The sequence below is a fragment of the Schistocerca serialis genome, chromosome 2, assembly GCF_023864345.2.
Source record: "Schistocerca serialis cubense isolate TAMUIC-IGC-003099 chromosome 2, iqSchSeri2.2, whole genome shotgun sequence".
NCBI lineage: Eukaryota > Metazoa > Arthropoda > Insecta > Orthoptera > Acrididae > Schistocerca > Schistocerca serialis.
The window spans coordinates 769,055,315-769,080,054 of record NC_064639.1 but is presented as its reverse complement, the minus strand read 5'-3'; the positions used below and the strand labels follow the sequence as shown (position 1 = coordinate 769,080,054).

Below are 24,740 nucleotides of genomic sequence, written 5' to 3'. Positions count from 1 at the left end.
AACGACTGTCAGTGAGGCTGGACAGCATGACTGTACATCATACGATAACAGAGAATCTGGGTTTGATTTATGGAGTGAAAATTGAAATGAAATACAGAAGTAAAACTGCTACGGTCAAGATCGCAAATTATAATTTCATTAATGATGACCAGTTTCGGTGAATCTAAGTTGTAATAATCGGATGTGTAAAGCATAGAGATTGAAACTAAAGCTTAGTTCGGTCAGATCTAATAAGGTGGGGGAACGTGCAGTATTTGCACAACACGAATATATGCAACATGCCTGATGTAAATAAACTTATATAAATCTCCATCATACGCACAAGTCGTAACTCGTAATTCCAGGAACAGGAAGAAAGTGATGCATTGGCATATCAATAATGCAACAAGATTTACCTAAAATTCATGCATGTTACACCGACTGCACAAGCTCATATTCGTACAATAGGTGGAAGAGGCTCAGTATCCCCTAGTCAGAAATAAAAATGTTACGAACTACGAGCAGATGGCACTGCAATTGTAATCATACAGAAATACAGTTGTAACACATAAAGAATAAGGAAGAAATTCTGTCCAAGGAGTACACAAAACAGTGTAATATACAAAGTTTGTATATAATAAAATAAAACAAGTAATCCAAACCGGAGTATATTGGAATAACAAGAAACCTTTTATAAAAATGTTCTTTAAACTTTTGAAATTTTAGAATTGCAGTTCTTATAACAATGTAAAAGAAAGTGCTGTATACCAACTGGGTGATGAATAAGTGAGATAGTGAGCTAGCTGCGCCAGGGAGACCCCTACCTGTAACTACATGAGCGCCAACTCACAACTGGCGCCAAGATGAATGGCTAGTTCCGATGCGTAACGTAAAATTCACCTCAAGTTCCCATTCAGATTTTTGTAGGCCCGCAGTACAATCGATTTCCGCCATCAAGAAACAACAACACGACATATGACCGAAACAGAAACCCGTCAGTATTTATCTACAATTGACTATGAATTTCCAGAATGAGATTTTCACTCTGCAGCGGAGTGTGCGCTGATATGAAACTTCCTGGCAGATTAAAACTGTGTGCCCGACCGAGACTCGAACTCGTGACATTTGCCTTTCGCGGGCAAGTGCTCTACCAACTGAGCTACCGAAGCACAACTTACGGCCGGTACTCACAGCTTTACTTCTGCCAGTACCTCGTCTCCTACTTTCTTTCAGGAGTGCTAGTTCTGCAAGGTTCGCAGGAGAGCTTCTGTAAAGTTTGGAAAGTAGGAGACGAGGTACTGGCAGAAGTAAAGCTGTGAGTACCAGGCGTGAGTCGTGCTTCGGTAGCTCAGTTGGTAGAGCGCTTGCCTGCAAAAGGCAAAGGTCCCGAGTTCGAGTGTCGGTCGGGCACGCAGTTTTAATCGACTATGAATTTGTTCACCTTCAGCAAGGACACCCCTTCTAGCTCTCTTGTTGTGTAGTGAGGTGTTTTTCTTGTAAGAAAATGATTTGAAAGACGCTATTACACAATGTTTTAACTGTGTCTGAACTGGACCTTTTTTATAGTTACTGATGAGTCGTCATCCCTATTCCAAAATATTAAAAGCACTATACCTCTAGGTATACTCCCCCGAGCCCTCCCTCCCCTTTCACCTACAAACTATCGGATGGGCGCCACTGACCTTCAGTGATTCTCATTCCAATAATTTCATTTTCAGTTGCTGTACAAAAGATTATTTCTCTTCTGGCGGCTGTATACATTGTAACTCCAGCGGTTGTTTCGATAACTGACTGTGCTGCAATGTTGAAAGTACAAAAATAAAACATTACAACAACAGATTAGCAACTGAATGAACTTTCTCCAGTGAGAATTCATGTGAGCAACAAGTCACCAGTTGACAATAAATGCATTATTATATGAAACTAACGAGGAGACAGCACGACCGTGGGGTCCAGGATTTGTCCGAAATTTTGTGTGGTGAAAGAGGACCCCTAACACCTCACGTGGTTGAAATATTAGGACGCACTACTCGGAAAATCCCGAGAAAAATCGATCCAAAGTTTCTTAGGTGCCTTATGAGTATAAAATGTTAGTCCATTGCCGTGCCGCCGTCTGGCCAACATGGCTGCCGGCACGGTAGCTCAGCGTGTTCGGTCAGAGAGCTGCTTGGCCTCTGTAATAAAAAAAAACTGAGTGCAAGGATCAACAAGCGAACTTGACCAGATGTCATGTGACGTCCGCAGTGACCAAATACAACGATCAACCAAAGAAAAATAAAAAAAACTCTGGCATTTCTTCTGTTGCTTGCAAAATTGCAGCGCATTCTTACAGGGGAATCATGAAATTAATTCCCGGGAAGACTGTATAAAAATTCATTCTATAATTCATCATCAGTTATCGTCACCAATATTCCGAGACATGAGTCAATATTCCTGGTTTGCCTCAAAATTATCAGAAACTCAAAACATTTTCGTAAATGTTAATAGGGCATAGTTTTGTACAGATTTATTGCAAACGCCCTGTGATTGTAAAAAAATCTGCTTTTGTATGTTGTGCAAGATGTCGCAATAATTATTGCATTGTTTGTTTTTACGATAATTACCACTGCAGTTCTTTATTATAATTATTATATGTATAAAATTGAATGTTTCCCAATCGAATTTGTTATTCTGATTAAAAACCCAACGAGTCTCCTTATATATTTTACAATTAAAAATGGAAAACCCACCCCCATGAATTGTGTTGTTGGACAAACAGAAAATAATTTTTATTCAATAATGTAAGTAATTTTTAAACATAATGTAGGTTTGGGAAACTTTCTGAATAATTGGTGAAATAACAAAAGAAAATGAAACAGAAGAAAAAAAAGTAACAGAGGAGGAACAGAACCCGAGACCTCTGGCGTAAGAGTCCGAGCCCTAAACATTCAGGCCAGACAGCGGCTCGATATTGGACTAACATTTTATACTCATAAGGCACCTAAGAAACTTTGGATCGATTTTTCCCGGGATGTTCCGGGTAGTGCGTCCTAATATTTTAACCACGTGAGGTGTTAGGGGTCCTCTTTCACCACAAAAAATTTCGGAGAAATCCGCGACCCCACGCTCGTGCCGTCTCCTTGTAAGTCGTAGATTAGATACAGATGTAACATGACAGTAAATCCCTTAATTATTAAACTGTAGATGGTAGAGATACACACTTTTGGATCATATTGTCCCAAACATCTATATATACAGCAATTTAAAATAAAACAAACTTTTATGAGCTGCAAGCAGCTGTAAAAATTATGAACGTAGTCAGTGAATTTAACAAACATGTTCCATTTCATCAAGAAAGAGAATAATAAAACAATATTGCTTTCGGATCATATAGACCCAAAGAGAACTGCAGGTTAAACACACATCTTTCGGCACGTAAAACGTATATGAACTACATGCTAATTTTCAGTGATGTCCTATTTTGATAATTTTCCTAAGATGGTTTCATAATAATTGGCGGCTAAGAGAGTAATCTGAAATTTAACGATCCACACAGAAACGTAAAGGGAGATCAAAAAGTTTCCGTTTGCTGGCGTTCCTGCAGTGTGTTGCAATCCAGTGCGACTCTGATGCGGATATATAAGCAACGACATGTAAGCAAAGGGTTAGTGTTGCTTTCGAACCTAAACTTTTTGATCGCCCCATATACTTTGTGTGTTACTTTTTGGGAGTCTCACAAAATGCAATTGGTTTCTCACGTTAAGGCTTAAAGGACTTGGCACTCTACTTCTCATGTGTATGGTCATAGCTGAATTTAGAAAAATCGGCCATTGTTCAGTGATCTACTCAATATCTGCTCGGTTTTTGAGACGGCACGTGACTTTAAGGCGATGTCGCCAGTAACATTCTGCAATAACGGAAGACTTCGTCTTTGAAGCAGCTCAGATTTGTATTGTTCGACAGTATGGTGATAATATGGGACTTATGATTAAGTTGTCAGGTTTCTAGAATGACTCTAAGTCTCATGGCTCATGGAACCTAACTTTCTGTGCGAGTGAACAGGCTATCTTATCCTGTACTTTAAGTTATTTGGAGGATTAATTTGACACTAATAATATATGGCCCAGTTTAAGCAGATTTGTGAAACTGATCACGCCAAATGGCTCATGTAGTTACTAATGACGCGTACCACTTTAGATTGGAAGAGATTCTCTCTTGTTTCGGACGACCATCTGAACTGGTAAAGATTGCCAATACTGCTTGCGAGATGAAGGCAGAGCTCACCATCTACAGTATCGATGATAGGACCAATTGCAGACTTTTGGTTCAGAGCCGAAAGGAGGGCCGGAATCAGAGGCTCAGACGGTTCTGCAATCGTATGGGCTGCAGATTCTTCGACTTGCGCCATAGGGTGGTGGGTTGACGGGTTCCGCTTAATGGGTCAGGGATCCATCACACAAGATCATGGTACTAGGGTTCTGGGGGCTGTGTTGTATTGACTGGGCGGTTTTTTATGTTAGAGGGTCTCGGGAAAGAAAGAAAAGGTGTTTGTCTCAAAGGGTGCAAGTCATGCTTAGAACAAGGGTTGACCTAGGAACCATAGGTACTATAGTCGAAGACTGTCGTAGCTATTTTGGGAAAGAACCAGAGCTCCATGTGCTAATAGAAAGAACTGAAGAACAAAAATTCGTTATACGAACTTAAAGCTGGCTGAAGTCGGAGATTAGATCAAACTAAATTTTTACGAAGGACCTTCTGTTAGAAGTAGTATTTCTTGTAACGAAACTGAAGCAGATATTTCCTGTTAATACGGCAAGAAGCTATACTTGACAACCGGAATAAATTAATAATTAGTTTCTTTTAGCAACCTCCCGACTCGGAAAATACAGACGCTAAACGGTTCAAAGAAGACTTGAGTCTAATTTCAGATATATACTCCGCCCATACAATTACACGTGGTGGTAGACACAAAACATCGTGCGAAATCATACTAAATGCTTTCTACGACAATTATTTGAACAATTACAGTAGTTCAAGTACTCGCTCGAAGTATAAATGGTAGCAACAAATAATCCCGAGAAAGTGCGGAGCGTTGTGCGTCCATGAGGTCGTTTGTAGCGAGAATGAATACTGTAAAGTCCAAACCCACCAAAAATAAACGCAAAATATAGCTGTTTAAAAGAGCAGAAAAATATTCTCATGATGACTTCCTAAGAGACAGCCTCCATTCTCTCCGAACTAACTGTGAAACTGTATATCAGACGAGGCTTGGATTCAAAGAAACATTATTTACAACAGTTGAGAGATTTATAACAATTAAATTAGTAAGAGATGAAATTGACAAACTATGGTAAACAAAACAGGTCAGAAGGTTTTTCTAGAAGCAACGCAAAGATCATGAAAATTTAACAGACTGCTAAATCCCCAAGATTTGCGAAGTTTTAACACAAGCTCGACAATTAGTGCGAACATTAACGCGAAATGCATTCAGTAGTTTCTACAACAAAGCACTGTCTCGAAATCGGACGGAAAATTCAAAGAGATTCATGTCGTATGTGAGGTATACCAAGGGCTAGACACAGACAGTACTTCACTGTGCAATAACAACGGTGATGTTACGGATGACAGTGCCACTAAAGGGAGGTTACTAGATACGATTTTCCGAAATTCCTTCACCAAAGAAGATGAAGTAAATATTCCACAATTCGCATCAAGAACTGTTACCAATATGAGTCCCTTAGAAGTACATATCCTCAGTGTAGCAAAGCAGCTTAAATCACTTAATAATTTGACCTCCGGTCCACATTGTATACTAATTAGATTCCTTTCAGAGGACGCTGACATAATAGCTCTGTACTTCAAAAGCTCGCTCGACGGAATACCGTGCCTAAAGTCTGGAAAGTTACAGTGGTGACTCCAGGGAGGAAGTAAGAGTAATCTGATGAATTACAGACCCTTATCACTGACGTCGATTTGCAGTATGATTATGGAACATATATTGCGTTCGAATATTATGAATTACTTCGAGGAAAACGATCTTTTGACACACAGTCAGCACGGATCCAGAAAATATCGCCATTGTGACACACAGCTAGCTGTTTATTCTCATGGAGTAATGAGTGCTATGGACAGGGGACCTCAGATCGATTCCATATTTCTAGATTCCTAAAAGGCTTTTGATACAGTTTCTCATACGTGGCTCCTAACAAAATTGCATGCCTATGCAGTATCATCTCATCTGTGCAAATGGAGTTGTGGTTTGCTCTCAGAAAGGTCACAGTTCGTGGGAACTGATGGGAAGTCATCGAGTAGAAACCGAACGGAACCTGGCTTTTCCCATAGAAGTTGTATAGACCTTCTGCCGTTCCTAATCTATGTAAACAATTTAGGAGATAATCTGAGAAACTCTCTCTGAAATGAAATCATCAGAAAATCAAAAGCTATTGCAAAATGAAACTTCATGGCAGATTAGAACAATGTGTCGGACCGATACTTGAACTCGAAACCCTTGCACACAGTTTTAGCCTGCTAGGAAGTTTCATATCAGCGCACACTTCGGTGCAGAGTGAAAATTTAATTCTCTTGAAAAATGATTTAGACGAGATGTCTACATGGTGCGAAAAGTGGCAATTGACCCTAAATGATTGAAATTATGAGCTCATTCACATGGATTCTTAGAGGAATCTATTAAATTTCGGTTACATGATACAGACAAATCTAAAAGCTGTCAATCCATCTAAAACAACTTACTTATCCATAGTAGTGGAGACCTCTGACATTGTCACACGCTCTGTACACCAGGATCACAGTGATTCTCAATTATTTGCTGGAGAAACTGTAAGACGTAGTGGTCTCCTGACCTCCATTGCTTACATATTCCGCCCTCACGATCATATTCCGCACATAAAGACGCTTCATTCCAACCCAAACTCGATAAGATAAAGTCAATGTTGAATGAATTCATGTAAACGATATGCAAATAACTAATAAATCGCAAGTGCGCACCTTGGTTGAAGTACTCGAGGCTGGCGTACACACATACATTCCAGACACGACGGTCACAGGAGCTTTCAGTTCGAGAGAGGCAACTGCACGCCAGAAGGCCGGCCCCAACCCATCTACATTGGCCGGTATCCGCCCGTAGAGCAGACAGCGTTTGCCCGAGTGAAAGGAGGACCCTGTGTTCGGCTTAAAAGCAAATTCCGCTACATTGTGTGGGAGCGTCCAGACTACGACATTTTTTACACATAGCACGCAGTTTCAGAGATTTTCACAGGGAGACAGCAAACGCCAAACGCCGATACTACAGATTTCTGGATTGGTCGCCTTAAATGAAACGTCATTCTCCCGTTTTAGAAGAGCAATGATGATTGGTAGACGATAGTCCTGACGCCTTGAGCTGAAGGAGTAATGGAAGAGACGGAAAGATATACAACTTCACGTATGGCGTGGAGAGGGGCCATTGCGTTGTTGCTCTTGGAGCGAGAAGACATAACAACAGCGTGCACGGTCGTACGTGTACTCAAAGCGCGAGGAACAAGTGTCTCCTCAGTACTTCACTGGGAGAGCACCTATGTCGAGAGCAAATCGAAGTGCGACTCTATATTGAGTCCTTGCAATTAAGCGTTGTTCACTGTGTTGGCCGCCACACTTCTTGTGCGAGCGAATTTTTGAGTGGCATCGCGGTGGACTGGTTATCTGACCGGTGTACCAAGCCAGTAGTTAGAATAGGGGCGAATAGGAGTCCTTGGCTTCATCAAGGCGTAGGGAGAGTTTGATTGGCGAAGGTCAATCCAGATATTTGTTAGCAGCGAGCGGCGCAGACAGCAGTCATCGCAGCTTACGGTATTGTGCGCTACAGCTATTGCGAGCCCCATATTTCCTCCACAACAGTACACTTCACTGCATTTCATACGCAACAGCCTCGATCGTACCTAGCAACGTTCTAATGCATAATTATTCCAGTTGAGTAGGAGCGGCTCTCAGCCATTCTGCCAAGTCAATAACAATTAAACTTTGTATAGAAATTTCATTAGCGAATCCTATCCTTAAGAGCTAACTTCACATTCCCAAAAGAACACAGAAGTAACGTATTCGGTTCATAATTAAAGTGCCATTATGATTTTCTCAGAATTTTTGCAAAATGAATAATAATTTTCGTTAGTTTCATGTTTTTCTTACACTAACTAGCACTACTCCAGTACCCAAGTATCCAACTAGTTACGTTAGAAATGTTGTGAATTTTTGTGTCATTCCCTTACAGCGGATGACTCCAGAAGATTTTTATTGATGAAAGTTTTTCAGGCATTTCTCTTTAGAACGTTAGGAGTGTCTGTCTGACTTCTGTAGTAGTGTGGGGGTGGAAATCACATCTTGCAAGAGCCACAGGGTAAAGGGTACATCTCAGATTAATCCGTTGCACAGAAAGACAGAATAGCACCCCGCTGCTCACAGAAAATGGCGACCCCGCCAGGATAGGTAAAATAGGTAAGCTACCAGGATAGGAAAGTGTCACGATAGTTAGGTACAGCAGGTCGCAGCAGAAGCAGTTTGAAGAACTTTCTTCCATGTATTAAATAACTATTTGCAAAGATTAGGATCAGAATAGATACAGGCAGTGAAGAAAGCAGAATTGTAGGGAAAAGGGCGTGTGTTATTGTGGTGGAAAATTTTGCATTTTTTTTACGATTTTTGTGTAGCTGTTGGGGCATAGGATTTTCAGGTGATAAGTACAGACGCAGAGTGACGCGGAGACGCAGTATGACGCAGCAGCATATAAGTTAGAATTAAGAAGTAACATTTTTCTCCCTTTCCAAGCGTACAGGTGGAGGTTGGAGACTGTAGCAGAGCAGACAGAACATTAGCCGAGAAGCCACGACGTTGTTGTTATTATTGTTGGTTCAACCAACTGGTAAGTGGTCGTACAGTTTTGTAGATAGGGTTGTGGTGTGTTGAAAGAATTTCCATGTTAACGAAAGCACAAGCCAAAAGGTTACGTGAGAGACAGCAAGTAGACAAGATGGGGGAGAATCAACCAGATAGACAGCAAGTAAACGAGCTTATTGAGAATAAGACAGAAGGTGAACCTGAGAATAGGACAGACGGTGAATCAGAGAATAGGACAGTCGGGGAGATGCAGAATGAGCGGGTTCAGTTAGACTGGGGTGAAATTGAGACAGATCAGACAGATGGGAATCGAAGGGACGAGAAAATCGAATTTCCACAATATGAAATTCCAGGTAGGGCACATTCTGAGCCTTCGACAGCCCACGTAGGAAACGGCAAAGATTAGAAGCAAAACGAACACAGGAAATGCGTTCGTTTGCTGCATATTCAGGGACAGAATACGCGTCAATACAATCAATGAACCGGCAGTTAGCTAACGCTCAAAGAGGAGTAGACAGTGAGGAAGAGGGGGAACATTTAGAATACGTCGAACCTATCGTACAAATTCTAAATATGCCCCAACAGTAGACACAGAATTTTGCAGATTTACGAGCGCCACGAAAAGGTTCCGTAACAGACGCAACTGTACCTGCAAACACAAGACATACACAAAAGAGAGGGCAGAATGCGCAGTTGTTTGCGCCACGTACTGGTTCAATGACAAACGCAACTAGTCCTCAACACACACAGCACGGGTTATTGCAGTTATAAAACTAAGGAACGCCACAGCATAGCCCAGTAAACGACGTAACTGATCGAGTAGAAAACATAGTTCAGCAGAAGGTAGTGTTACAGGACAGGACGCGATCATGGAGATGTTACAAAAAATGAACGCTAGTAGGACGAAACAAAATCAGGATATCAATTTCATTAATACACAGATAACGAAACAGAATACGCAGATGACAAAACAGTATCAGGAATTGAAACAGGATTATCAGGCTATTAAGACACAGATCCAACAAGATAATCAGGCGATTAAGACACAGATCAAACAGGTTAAAATTCAGATGGAAGAAGGGATCGCCAGAATTGATAGATCACTCAGATAAACAAAGACGCTAGAGAATCTAGAGAAAGAATTCAGGTACTACCACAAGATCAGCAGCAATTACGCACTGACGTGGACAAGGTCCAATTGGACATCGTAAACGTTGACAAAAAGGTGAAACCTTTTACGAAAAAAGCCACTCGAACAGCAATACAAATTTCAGGAGAACAAGCAATTCAAAGCAAGGTCGCAAAGGTTGCACTGCAAAAATATGATCAGCGGATCAATAAAATAGAGCTTAAAGACAAAGATCAGTTTGAAAAGCTTCGAACAGAGTTGGTACAAACTATCGAAGAAAAGATAGAGACCGATTACACCAGTAGCGAAACTACTGACACGTCGAGCATTAATTAAGTACACGAACACGCGCCGTCTAAGAAAGTTCAAGTAGAACCAAGGCTAGACGTAACACTTGCGCAGAAATCGAAACAGAAAACCCCGATTAAAGTAATGCATGACATGCCGCAGGACCAGGCACAGTATCTAGAAAAACGGAACACATACATTCAGCCGATACCAATTGATAGACAGGCAACTGAACCAGTAAATCCAATGACACAACATAATAGCAGCATAGGTACTATACCACGAACGACGAGAGTAGAAACACACGAACAACACTTTTTTTCACCAATGATACGATATGACGCGGATATGAATCAGGAAATTGAGAATAGGCAGACAGGCAGTAGTTTACCAGAGAATAAACACGACGACACAAGCAGTGGCAGATTATTTGAGTCCATGAATCAGCCACAAACCGGATTTATGAGTAGATATGATACAGACCACTTCCTTACAGTTAGAAAATTTCAACATTTCAAGGAAGAAGGCGGTAGCTTGCATGCACACACATTCATCGACCAGTTTCAACTAGACTTACCAAACCATTGGAGCGTAGCTCACAAACTTGACTTCATTTGTGGATACATGTCAGCGACAGTAGCAGAGGTGATGCAAAAGATTATCGAAAGATATTGGTTTAAGGAGGTGCAAAGCAAAATTAAATAAGAGTTATTTCATATGACATCATATGAAAACTCAGGAGAGAAAACCGTGGTAAAATTCTTTGATACAATGGACAAATAGAATCAATGCCTAGACAAACCATACAGTAACGGAGAAAAAAATGGCTCTGAGCACTATGGGACTTAACTTCTAAGGTCATCAGTCCCCTAGAACTTAGAACTACTTAAACCTAACTAACCTAAGGACATCACACACATCCATGCCCGAGGCAGGATTCGAACCTGCGACCGTAGCGGTCACGCGGTTCCAGACTGTAGCGCCTTTAACCGCTTGGCCACAGCGGCCGGCCAGTAACGGAGAGCTGATACGTCTATGTAGAATGAAATTACCGGTAAAGTATCAGAAAGCGACAGTAGGAAAAAATGAAAATACTGAAGAATTCAAAGAGGTTCGAAGGGAACTTGAATTTATGTTTAGAGAAGACGGGGTGAAAGAAAAAAGAAAGGAAAGGGAACAGCAAAAAGAGAGGACAAGGAACGAATATTCCAATAATAATAATAATAATCGTAATCCTAACACCAATAATTTCAGGTAATTTAACAAACAAGGACAGTGGCACAATGGAGACAACTGGCATAGAAACGATAACCAGAATAATTGGTGCCGAAATAGGAACGGTAATGGACACTCATACAGTGGCGGATATGGGTTTAGGAATCAAAATGCAAACGGTCAAGGGTACTTTGAAAGAGGTCACGATGTTAGAAACAGCAACTGGCGAGACCAAGGTGCGAATAATTACCGAGGAAATTGTGGTCCACAAAGACAAGAAAAACACAGCAAAGGAAAACCAGAAGTAGAAATTAGGCCACCAAATCCTGAAAAACGTAAAGATTGACGGGAAAATCCGGAAGAGGTTAGGCAAACTGACGTCCATTCATTAAAACAATCAAAAAAGGACATTCATGTTTTGGAAGTAGCTAGATTAAAATCAGAAAAAACTGAAAATAGCCAAAATTCAGACAAACAGGGACTTACGAAAATTTTCGATAAAGAGTGAGCACCAGATACACTTGAATTACGCTACATAGCCTGGGAAAACAGCATAGAATGGGAAAATTCTGAAAGTGAGGATGAACTGCCACCACTTCCGTGTATTAAAGAATTAAGCGATCGAGAATTGTTAACCGGACTTAGCAATATATTTGACGAGAAGCAAGTAAATGAATGCGATAAAACAGAGCAGAGTATCCTAGATAAAAACACAACACAGACGGCACGAACACAAAAGACGTATAATGTATACAACATGGGTGAATATGAGGATTTGGGGGGTTGTTTCGGAAAGGAGACCAGACAGCGAGGTCATCGGTCTCATCGGATTATGGAAGGACGGGGAAGGAAGTCGGCCGTGCCCTTTCAAAGGAACCATCCCGGCCTTTGCCTGGAGCGATTTGGGGAAATCGCGTAAAACCTAAATCAGGATGGCCGGACTATGAGGAGATAGAGTACACTCGGGAATGTTTGGAAATGAAGTAAAAGGAGAGACAGGAGCTCGAAAACAGACGAAAAGAGGCAGATAGGTCGCAAACGGTTTTGATCACGGAGTTAACACCAAAGCAAACACAAACACAAAGGGAAGGTACAATTATCCACAGGCTAAGCTACGAAGCTATAGCAGAGGATTTAATGCAAGAAAAGGAAATCGTAACATCCACAATTATACAACCCATATCAAAGATAAACATTGGTGAAATCACAACACAAGCAATCATAGATAGTGGGAGTCAAGTGACGGCCATATCACAAAGCCTATTTGAAAGATGCAATAGAGAGAAAGAAATACCGATTTTAAGGACAAAAAGGATAAGAGTTTTTGGAGCCTTAGGAAAAAATGCAACAGAGGTGAAATACAAAACACGTCTTTCATTCAATTGCCAAGGTTACGAATTTAAGAACAATTTTATAATCATACCAAAACTTACAGCTAATATGGTAATCGGTGTAGACTTCATTAATGAGCGTAAGGTTCACATTTGCATACCACAAGGCTTCGTAACAATAGATGATGTAATACTATATTTTATTCAAACTCTGAACGGTGAAAAAGAACAGGGAAAAGTAAAGCAATTGCATTTAAGTCAAGAAGGGAATGAAATAGAGGAGGAGAGACACCCTAGATATAAGTTTGAGGAAAACCTTAACCCACTCCCACCAGAAATAATAGAAGAAATTCATCAAGAGATTAGTAAGAAGATAGAGGAAATAGATATTTCGCTCCACGATAAAAAAAAATTTAGATGGCTTATTGAGATCACATGCGGAGGTATTTGCACGAAAGACAGGTAGCATTACAGATTTTCAATTCGAATTTGAGGTCAAAGATCATAAACCCTTTTGTGTTCCATCTTATTCCATACCATATAGTTATCGAGAGCAACTCTATCTTGAAATCAGAACAATGTTGGATGATGACATAATTGAACCCTCCAAGTCACCATATAATTCACCCTTACACGTTGTAAGTAAGAAGGATGGGTGCATACGTTTGGTACTCGATTCAAGACAAATAAATACAATTATAATTTCGGAAACAGATAGACCAGAGAAATTAGAAGAGTTGATTCAGAAGTTTCATGGAGTAGAGATTTTTTCATCCATCGATTTGCGTCCAAGTTTTTAGCAAATAGAATTGGGGCCTTCATGTCGAAAATACACAGCCTTTATTGTCTTTGGTCGTTGCTACCAATTCAAACATTTACCGTTTGGCCTCAAAATTTCGTCAGCTGCCTTTATTCGTGGTCTGAATTCTATACTGAATCTCGACATACTTCAGAAAATTACTTGCTATGTGGAGGACGTTCTTGTTGCGGAGGCAACTTGGGCACAACATAATTATATACTGGATAATTTCCTACAAATTATGAAAAAACATGGGGTCACCGTCAACATTACTAAATCGCATTTTGGAAAATCAGAAATTAAATCTTTAGGTCATAACATATCTGCAAAAGGTATAACGCCAAACGAGAAGAAGATAGACGCTATTCGTAATATTCCTACTCCCTACAACAAGAAAAGTCTAAGGAGATTCTTGGGGTTGATAAGTTTTTACAAAAATGTATATGGATAGACACACTTGCAGCACCTAGACTGTGTGCACTAACTGGAAAAAACGTACTCCTGGATATGGGATAAACAAGCAGATGAAGAATTTCATAAGTTGAAGGAGGCATTGAATAATGCTCCGATTTTATCACACCCAGATTTAAGTCCGGAGTTCTGTCTAGTAACTGATAGTGCAAAGACCGGGCTAGGGGCGGTACTATTTCAACAAATTGAGGAAAACGGTAATAAAATACATAAAACAATAGCCTTTGCAAGTAGAGTACTATCGAAAGCAGAAAAGAATTATTCTATAACAGAATTAGAAGCTCTAGCCATGGTATGGGCATTTCAAAAATTTCGACATTTTCTGTTTGGCAGAAAAACACAAGTTTACGCAGACCATAAAGCATTAGAGTCTTTAATCTTCTCCAAATTAACCCACGGATGTTCGGCAAGATGGAACAAGTACTGCAGGAGTAAGACTTTTCAATCACATGCATACCAGGACCTGAAAATATTCTGGCTGATGCACTGTCTCGTTCACCACAGAGAATGGCAGAGGACCAGAAAATCAACATTGAAGATGAAGAACGGACTATCCACTATCTAAAAAACGTCCCATTAGAAAATTTTATCACAAATGCTTTAAAAAATTTATCTGACGAACAAAACAAAGATCAGATCCTCCTCAAGATTAAATACCAACTTACCGAAAAACCAACACAGAAATTAGAAAAAATTACATAGTAAAAGATAATATCCTATTTTTCAAACGTAATAATGATACTGCACAATGGTTAGCATACATCCCTGATGAACTTATTAATAAATACATTTGGTATACCCACTTTACCCAAGAAATGCTATCTAAAAATGAAACAAACAGTACACTTCCCAAATATGGAGCGACGTATTGGACGCGTCCTTAAAAGTTATAAAAATGCGTAAAGTCAAAACATGTGACATATCAGACCAGACCCCCAATGTATCCAGTTGTCCCTGATAAATTAAGACAGATTGCTGCAACCAATATTAATGGTCCAATTCTACGAACAAGGAGAGGCTTCACCTACATATTTGTTGTAATTGAACTAGCATCAAAATACACTATACTTACACCCTTAAAGAAAGCCACTGGATTTACAATTAGTAAAGCATTTCAAAAGGACTTTATACAACAAGTTGGGAGAGTGAAAAGAATCATCTCAGATAATGGGCCCCAATACAGATCAGTGCATTGGAAAAACACATTAGACAAATTAAAAATCAAACCCACCTTTATTTCCAAATATGAACCAAGTGGAAATCTGGACGAACGTACCATGAAAGATTAGGAACACTTTGTAGACTATTTTGCAGAAAGAACCATTGTACTTGGGACCTATATCTACGAGACTTCCAAGAAGTAATTAATGAGACACCACATAGTACCACGACTTATCCTCCAATTACAGTATTAAAGAATATAGATCCACCAGAAAAAATAAAAGAAATCATTAAATTTCCAATTATTCCCCGAAAGCAACATAGACAAATCGTCGCTTCTGCCCTACAAAACATTCGCTCAGCAGCAGTGAGACGTAAAATCACTCAAGACAAATCTGCCACAAAGAAACGCTTCACACTGAGCCAAAAGCTATTCGTAAAAACTCATTACCTTTCACATAAGAGTCAAAATAAATGCAGAAAATTTTATGCAATCTATAAAGGGCCAATGATATTTTCCAGGATCGCTCACGAAAATGCTGTAGAGCTAACGAACCCAAAAACAGGTAAAAGTATTGGCATCTACCACGTGAGCCACCTAAAAGAATGTGAATGAAAGAAATGGTAAAAAAAAGAAGAAAGGGAAACGACAGAGGGGCAATCGCAAATCGTTTACTAACCACTAAATCAAAAAATAAATTAAGAATCAACAAAATAACTCATTAATTAAAAGAAAAAGAGACACAATACACACTAACAATCTCTTGTAGTATCAAGTACACTACAACATGCACACAAACAATAAATGGTACACAACAATTAAAAGAATGAAGAAGTGGTAGGACATAATTAGAACAAAGAAAAGAAATAATATATGTACAATAATTTTTGCCACTATCAGAAAATTTTTGCATTATATAAAATCGAGTTTTTTTTGTAAATAACAAATATATGTAAAACAAAAATTGTAAATATTTCTACGCGTCAGAGGGACATCGCCACCAACACCAATCACAAGCTCGCATAACAACAAATGCTTCGAGATAGCGACGGAGAGGATACAGACATGTTGAGAAAGCACTTAGGGCAATAACAACAACATGAAGACCAACGCCACACTGGAAATGCAGGTTGCAACCAGGTTGGACTTCAGGAGGACAACGTGCAGCACAGACATTTCATATGTCACGACACTGTTACACAATGGGAGAGTTTGGGGAGAATCATAAAACGATGAGACGACAACGAAAGTACAAAAAATTACTAAGATCTACAAATTCTTCAAGTAACATTTGGAAAGGCAGTCAGATCCTACAAATCCTATATCACTCTTATACTAAAATTCACATATTCCTAGCCCAAGAAGAACAGAAGAATGCAAGAAAGAAGAGAAGAACAGAAGATGCAAGACGAAGAAGGGCAGAAAACAGCAAGATAACTTTCTCTCCTATCATACAAAGCAAATTGCTACAAACGTCTTTCCATGAACTTTGAGGCATGGCAACTACTACAACCAACTCTCCAAAAATAAACCTTGAATCATCAAACAAATACAAGCGAATGGCAAACGGAATATTAAGTAGTACCAACCAACATTATTTAGAAATAGTTGCAGCAAAATGAACAGTACTCTCCCAACCACATCATCAAATCGCCATACCGAACCAGGTGTGAAGTACCAAGTCGTCACAGCACAATATTGGGTGACGATCGTCGGTAGTCAACTACAATAATCGAACTGCCATACCGTCCCAGGTGTGACAACAAAAGAGTACCAAGACATCACTGTTAATGCAGTAAACCACAGTCATCATCATCGGTTAAAAGTACCACTCCATGACTACAATGTCAACAAGTAAGACCTGGCATCGCATGCTAGAGTGCTTCTCTCATGATTTGTGACACCCATACAAATGAGTCAACGCCTTCCAGTATTTCAGTGGGGATCGTCGAGCACTGAAACTGATGCAGCAAAAAAGGAAAAGACTGATAAAAACAAATGTAGAGTTAAGAATATGATAATTTGTAAAAATATTTTTTTTCCTTTTTTTGTAAAAGTAATTATTTTTATTATGTATGTTAAGTCCATAATTTATAGACACCTTAAAACCTTTTGTAAAGAAACTTAGTTAGTATAGTTATATAATCTCACAAACTCATGGAAAGTCTATTTATTTCTTTGATATATAAAATTAGAAAAGGATTCGTGCAGGATTTTTCTTCTTTAAGTAACATTCAAAAACACCTTTTTGGAGTAATAATATTAATATCGAGGATAGAATTAAGAGGAAACGCTTCTTCATTCTTACAAAAAAAAAGTGACACACAAAGAAAAAGATAATGCCTATATATAAATAAAACAAAGTAACACAACAGAGATTTTGCGAACATTCACGCGAAGCTTAACTAAAGAAAATATATAACCACACTAAAACATGATACACTGTACACTAACGAGTTTAGAAAAACTAATATTGTAAAAACAATTTTTGGAAATGAAAAAGAAAAACAGAGACACATACTGGCAACGACAAAGAATAACAACCTTTGTAAACTCTATATGTGCCTAACAACAAAACATAAATTGTAGAATTAAAAAATAGAAACAGTAGCTAAAAAGAAATCATTAGAAAAAATTAGTAAGAATGGCTGAGTAAAGTTTGTTAGAAAATCTATAAGAACAACTTCTACCTGACTTTGTCAATGTTTTCCTCGGCATTGACAAACCCCAGACATAAATTTTGTCAGGAGGGAGATAGATAAAACATTGTGGTCTCCTGACCTTCATTGCTTACATATTCCGCCCTCACAATCATATTCCGCACATCAAGACGCTTCATTCGAACCCAAACACGATAAGATAAAGTCAATGTTGTATGAATTCATGTAAACGATATGCAAATAACTAATAAACCGCAAGTGCGCACCTTGGTTGAAATACTCGAGGCTGGCGTACACACATACATTCCAGACACGACAGTCACAGGAGCTGTTAGTTCGAGAGAGGCAACCGCACGCTGGGAGGCAGGTCCCAACCCATCTACATCGGCCGGTGACCGCCCGTAGAGCAGGTAGCTTTTGATCGAGTGAAAGGACGACCCCGTGTTTGGCTTAAAAGCAAATTCTGCTACATTGTGTGGGAGCGGCCAGCCTACGCATTCGTTACACATAGCACGCAGTTTCAGAGATTTTCACAGGGACACAGCAAACGCCAAACGCCGATACTACAGATTTCCGGATTGGTCGCCTTAAACGAAACGTCATTCTCCCGTTTTAGAAGAGCAATGCTGATTGGCAGACGATAGTCCTGACGCCTTGAGCTGAAGGAGTAATGGAAGAGACGGGAAGATATACCCCTTCACGTCTCGCGTGGAGAGGGGCCATTCCATTGTCGCTCTTGGAGCGAGAACACGCAACGAGAGCGTGTGCGCTCGTACGTGTACTCAAAGAGCGAGGAACAAGTGTCTTCTCAGTACTTCACTGGGAGAGCACCTATGTCGAGAGCAAATCGAAGTGCGACTCTATATTGAGTCCTTACGATTAAGCATTGTTCACTGTGTTGGCCACCACACTTCTTGTGCGGTGTGAACAGACAGAGTTATAGTTTAACGCCTGCGAGCGAATTTTTGAGTGGCATCGCGGTGGACTGGTTATCTGACCGGTGTACCACGCCAATAGGAGACCTTGACTTCATCAAGGCGTAGGGAGAGTTTGATTGGCGAAGGTCAATCCAGATATTTGTTAGCAGCGAGCGGCGCAGACAGCAGGCATCGCAGCTTACGGTATTGTGTGCTACAGCTATTGCGAGCCCCATATTTCCTCCACAACAGTACACTTCACTGCATTTCACACGCGACAGCCTCGATCGTACCTAGCAACATTCTAACGGGTGATTATTCAAGTTGAGTAGGCGTGGCTCTCAGCCATTCTGCCAAGTCAATGACAATTGAACTTTATATAGAAATTTCATTAGCGAATCCTATCCTTAAGAGGTAACTTCACATTCCCAAAAGAACACGGAAGTAACGTGTTCGGTTCATAATTAAAAGTGCCATTATGATTTTCTCAGAATTTTTGCAAGATGAATAATAATTTTCGTTAGTTTCATGTTTTTCTTACACTAGCTAGCACTACTCCAGTACCCAAGTATCCCACTAGTTACATAAGAAATGTTGTGAATTTTTGTGTCATTTCCTTACAGCAGACAACTCCAGAAGATATTTATTGCTGAAAGTTTTTCAGGCATTTCTCTTTAGAACGTTAGGAGCGTCTTTCTGACTTCTGTAGTAGTGTGGGGGTGAAAATTGCATCTTGCAGGAGCCACAGGGTAAAGGGACATCTCCGATGAATCCCACGCTCACAAAACTGACTGAATATAGAATATTTTATAATGAAATTTAACCCTCATATATTAAACGCACTTTATTTCATCTGTGTTATGTACTTTTTCATTCAATAATAATATTAATTCATCCAAAATTTGAGACAAAGGTAAAACTGTCATGGAAGCTTTTTGATATTGAAACTTGAAACTAATGTGGCCCAAAAATTTTAAATGCAGTTATTTAATGAAATGCACGTATTACGAATTGTGAGGTGTTCTCAGTTATTCACAAATCCATTTATTCGCTATTTTCACTTCCTTGAAATATGGTCTACAGAGTTGCCGTCAACTGGCCGGCCTCTTCTGTTAGGGACAGCTGTGTTCCACGTGGACGACTGAATTTTCTTCCTCGCTGTCTGAAGATTCGACAGACTGATCAGTTCCGGCATTGTCCATAAATGCTCCAGGAACCTCGCCATGAGAATTACTTTCATCAGAAAAGTCACTTAGGTGACGTTCAAGATTGAGTGCCTTAACAACGCTTCCCGTACAGCATCTTCCACTAGTAAAATGTCACTTATACGTGCCATTTTCACGTAGATGTACTTCACATTCAGCGACTAAACAGTTACACAGTGTGTATTCCAGCGTCACAATGACCCTTCAAAACACATCTCTGTCATATTAATTAAACAACAATGTTTCACAACTTCGAATATCCGTAGTCTGCTAGGTCTCGTTCAAGGCTGAATTTACATTGGTTGCAGTGGGCTGTGTAAGTGTGGTGGCGCATGCACGGTAACAAACAGAAAACTCCAGGGTCAAACTGATTCAGGGGTATACTTGTGGGGTTAAATTGGATCGATCGCACAGGTAATGTTGTGGGGAAGGCAGAGCAATGACTGCGTTTTATTGACAGAACACTAGGAAGATGCAACAGATCTACTAAAGAGATTGCATGGTCTACGCTTGTCGGTATTGCTGGGTTACTGCTCTGCAGTATGGTGTCCTTAACACATAGGATTGACGGACATCGATAATGTTCAAAGAAGGGTAGCTCGTTTTGTGTTATCGGGTAATAGGAGACAGGGTGTCACGGATATGATACACGAGTTTGGTTGGCAATCGTTGAAACGAAGGAGGTTTTGGTAGGGAGAAATCTTTTCACGAAGTTGTAAGCTAGAACGTTCTTCTTCGAATGCGAGAATATTTTTTTTGTCACCACCCTACATAGGGGGGAAATGCCTATTGTAATAAAATAAGTGAGAGCTCGTGAGGAAAGACTGAAGTGTTCGTTTTTCCTGCGCGCGTTTAGAGAGTGGAACGATAGAGAAATAGAGTGAAAGTGGTTAGTTGAACCCTCTGCCACTCACATGAGTGTGGACGGCAGCGTAGTCATTTGATTTAGATGATCCATACAACTCTGTAAATTCAAAATTTGTGATGTCGTCGTTACCAGTGAGAATTAATGAAGGTTAAAATTGGAGTTGCACTGTTTTATATCTTTTATTCCAAATGACCATCACTATGATATTATAAATTGCAGAACACATTGATCCAGGTTTCTGTCGATTTGTACATGGACGTGAAGAAGTCATGGACGATCCCCCATTCGACATGTGATTGCTGTAGCAAAATTTGTCACACTTCAAACTAGGGATGTTCGATGATCTTAGACGTTTGAAAATATAGATGTTGGGAGTTTAAAAATTGATTTTTAATATCGATACTAAATTCTTTGAAAGATCAAGGTTGAAAACAAAATATACACCTTCGATGCTGGCCAAAAATGTAGACTATTTGTTAGCACCAGCAATCATTTTTTCGTCATTCAAACGAATATTTTTTTTGGACATGTCTTATAATGACTATGCTGCAGTGGTTAAAGCAATATAAATAGCGTTCAGAAGAAAGTAATAAATCGCGTTTTGCCCCTATGTGTAATTTCACAGAAAATAAGTCTACTGAAAAGACTGACAAACTACTTGATAGATTACTGCAGTGAAAAGGAGTGTAATGTTTAAAGCCTTGTAGCAGCAAGTGATAAGAAAAGGATCAGATCTCAAATTAATTCAAAGACCATCCATTATGTGATATGAATCGTTCTATATGACTGAAAGACTTTTGCAGCTGCCAGTGATTAATAATGTAGGTATTCCAAAATCAGCTTTATAACTCTGATGACGTATATTTCAGAAGTAGGGATCAGAAGAAAGGTGAGGTTTGTGGCATAATGTTCACACATACCTGAAGTATTGTTATGCCTACTTTTTGCAGAGTTAATTATTGAATTGGCAGCTACCTCATCCCAGCAGGCGGTACAGTGTGTGGAATGCTTGACGGAAACCAAATCTAACACCAGGTCCAGCAGTACTTCCAGAAACGCTACAGAAGCACACCACCATCACGCCTGACCATCAGACAGTGGTATACGAGGTTCAAGGAATCGTGAAGAGTCATAAGGAGGATGAGTTCCGGGTGACTGAGCACGACTGATGCAGATGTGGAACATTATCAGGGGTCCATCCAAATCGGTCCATCATGAGTTGCGACAATTCCAGCTACCACAAACCATGGTACGCAGGGTGCTATGAAAGAGAAGCTTTGCTCCTGCACAAACTGGTGCTGTATTTTCTGATAGGCCAAAGCGCAAAACATTTTCGATTGAGATACTGAGTCGCACTTATAAAAGGTCACAGACGAAGCTCGCTTTCAAGCGTCCAACAAGGTAAACCGACAGAATGAGCGAATGTGAGACTCTGAGAAATCCGACTTTAGCATGGAAATTGTGCGTGACGGTCTAGAGGTAAACGTGCGGTGTTGTCCGCTTCACGATTGTGTGATGGGACCATTTTTCTTTGCCAACGCGTCGATAACCTCGACTGTTTATCTCGACATCGTGCTGCAGCTTGATGGAGCCTTTCTTCACTGGGCATCAATGGCTAGGAAGAAAAAGGATTACACATTTCCAGGTCACTGGACTGGCAGAGGAGGACCGATTCCCTGGGCTACAAAGGCTCGAGATATAACCGCACCAGATTTATTTTTTTATGGGGCCCTGTAAGAACTGGGAGCTTGCATGAGATCAGCAATCGTACACGTTAATGAGGACATGCAGGGCCAAACATGAGATGAACTGGAACATCGTTTACGTATTCTTCATACTGGAGAGCGGACAAACACTCTGTTAAACGTCTACTAAAACTGTGGATATGTGTGAACATTACGCCGCAGACCGGAACTTCCTACCAGTCTCGATTTCTGTCCTATATGTCATCAAAGTCGCAAAGATCATTTTGGAACGGTCTTTATCATTAACGGCTGTATTGGTGCACTGCCCATACTAATTGCCGCGGATATTGTAGATGTGGCAGATGTTTGTGATATTATGGGGTTTGTAGAAGTGGCTACTCGTGAAATCTCCATAGAAAAGAATGTTGCGAGCAGTAAAGTAATCCTAGTAACTAATGTGTTCCATCTGATGGAAAATCCAGAATGGAATAATGTCAATATTATGAATAAGTTAGATTGCTACTCACCATGTAGTGGAGATTTTGGGTCGCAGAGTATTAACAACTAAGTTTTCGGCTAAAAGGCCTTCTTTAGAATTAGACAACATTCACAGACATACGCAAATGCAATTCACACACACATGACTACTATCTCTGGCTACTGTGGCCAGGTCTGGCCTCAACATGGTTTGGAGGATGTACATGGCACTGACGGTGGCCACAAGCTTAGCGTCTGCGCGGGATTGCTGGAAGACTTCCAAGGGCAGGACAGAGTCGTTACTAAGGTCTTTGTGGGATGAAGAATTGGTACCTTTTGTAGACTCAGCATGGTGACTTGCAAGATGTAGACGGCGATGACGACGGCCACCGGCTTGGTTTCCTCGCATGACTGCAGGAAGACTTGCAACGGAAGAATGGAGTCAATGTTGAGGTCGTGCTGGCACAGCACATCACCCAGTGTCTGGTGGTACAATTCCAGCAGCTGCCGGCCATGAGCTTGCCGCATGTCGCGCATCGTGGTCAAGTGCAGGAACGTCACAACGTCATGTGCTGGAGGTTCTAGGTGAAGTGTCTGGAAGTCCAGAAGCCGCACCGACAGCTCCCCCTTGGCGTTCTCCGCAAACAGCATGTTGTTTAGCCACAGGTCTCTGTGGCACAGCACATTGCGATACCTGCACAAAAAACATAAACACTGCATCAACGAGCATCAAATAATGTTCAATAGCAACAGTGGCTGTAGTAAGCGCTACAGCCAATGCTGCAGCAAGCCGATAGGTACTTCCTACTACACTTTAAAAGCCACAATATGTAGGTGACAAGGACGTTAAATATGAGTAATGCTTGCTAAAAAATGTTCTGGTTAGTGTGTACCAGGACAAGATAGAGTTGTGGGATAGGCGTCAAATCAGAGAACAAATCAATAGAAACCAGAGTTTAAAAAGTATTATCGTGATCGAGGAACTAATTATTGTCTGACAGCTATACATGGAGAATTGCATCGGGAGAATGGAGAGGAAGATAGATCATTGGATGGAGACAAAGAAATGAGCTATTAAGTAGCTAATTTCTTTTAGTACAAGGATTCGACCTAAATTATCTTTGCAGGAAACACAGCGAGCACTTCGAGCTCAGGAATGAACGGAGATTGACTAGCAGCTACTCTCTACCACATGACCCGCTGAAATGTCATTCACATATCTTTTTCTATCGAAGTTTACTAACATTAAATGAAGCTTCTGGACTACGTAACATACGAGTTCAAGAAAATTTTCTCAACATTCGGGTGAAAAATTTTTGTGAGAAACATTGATTTTTCTATTTAGTCTCCATTTAGGTCAGCATAGACCACTTTATCAGCTTCTCTCCAGTGACTAGAAAGGTATGGCTTCTGGTCCAATGTATGAAACTTTGTGTGCCGCCTTACGGCAGGTCTTGTCATGGGGGAAGCCTCGTCAGATAGGTCCACCATGTGACTGTCTAGGGAAGTGATTCCAGTGGTGGTTTCCCGTTACCTTCCTTTTTGATGCAGGTGTCCATCCTACTCTATCCTGTGCAAGCTTCTTCATATCCCAATATCTACTGCAGCCTACATCCTTCTGAATCTGTTTAGTGTATTCATCTCTTGATCTCCCTCTACAATTTTTACCCTCCACGCTGCCCTCAAATA

The 24,740-nt window shown here is 40.3% G+C and overlaps 1 protein-coding gene across 2 annotated transcripts in view; it reads right to left on the bottom strand.

The window, feature by feature from the left end:
• Window positions 1-24,740, bottom strand: part of LOC126455697 (uncharacterized) — a 256,802-nt gene that overhangs the window by 15,376 nt on the left and 216,686 nt on the right. Inside the window, exon 1 of one of the 2 annotated variants that reach the window (XM_050091463.1) lies at window positions 23,385-23,742. The exons of the other annotated variant lie outside the window; for it this stretch is intronic. Coding sequence (XP_049947420.1) covers window positions 23,385-23,702 — 318 coding nt within the window. The 5' untranslated portion in view covers window positions 23,703-23,742. Of the gene's footprint in view, window positions 1-23,384; window positions 23,743-24,740 lie in introns of those variants that run through there. 2 annotated transcript variants of the gene reach the window in all.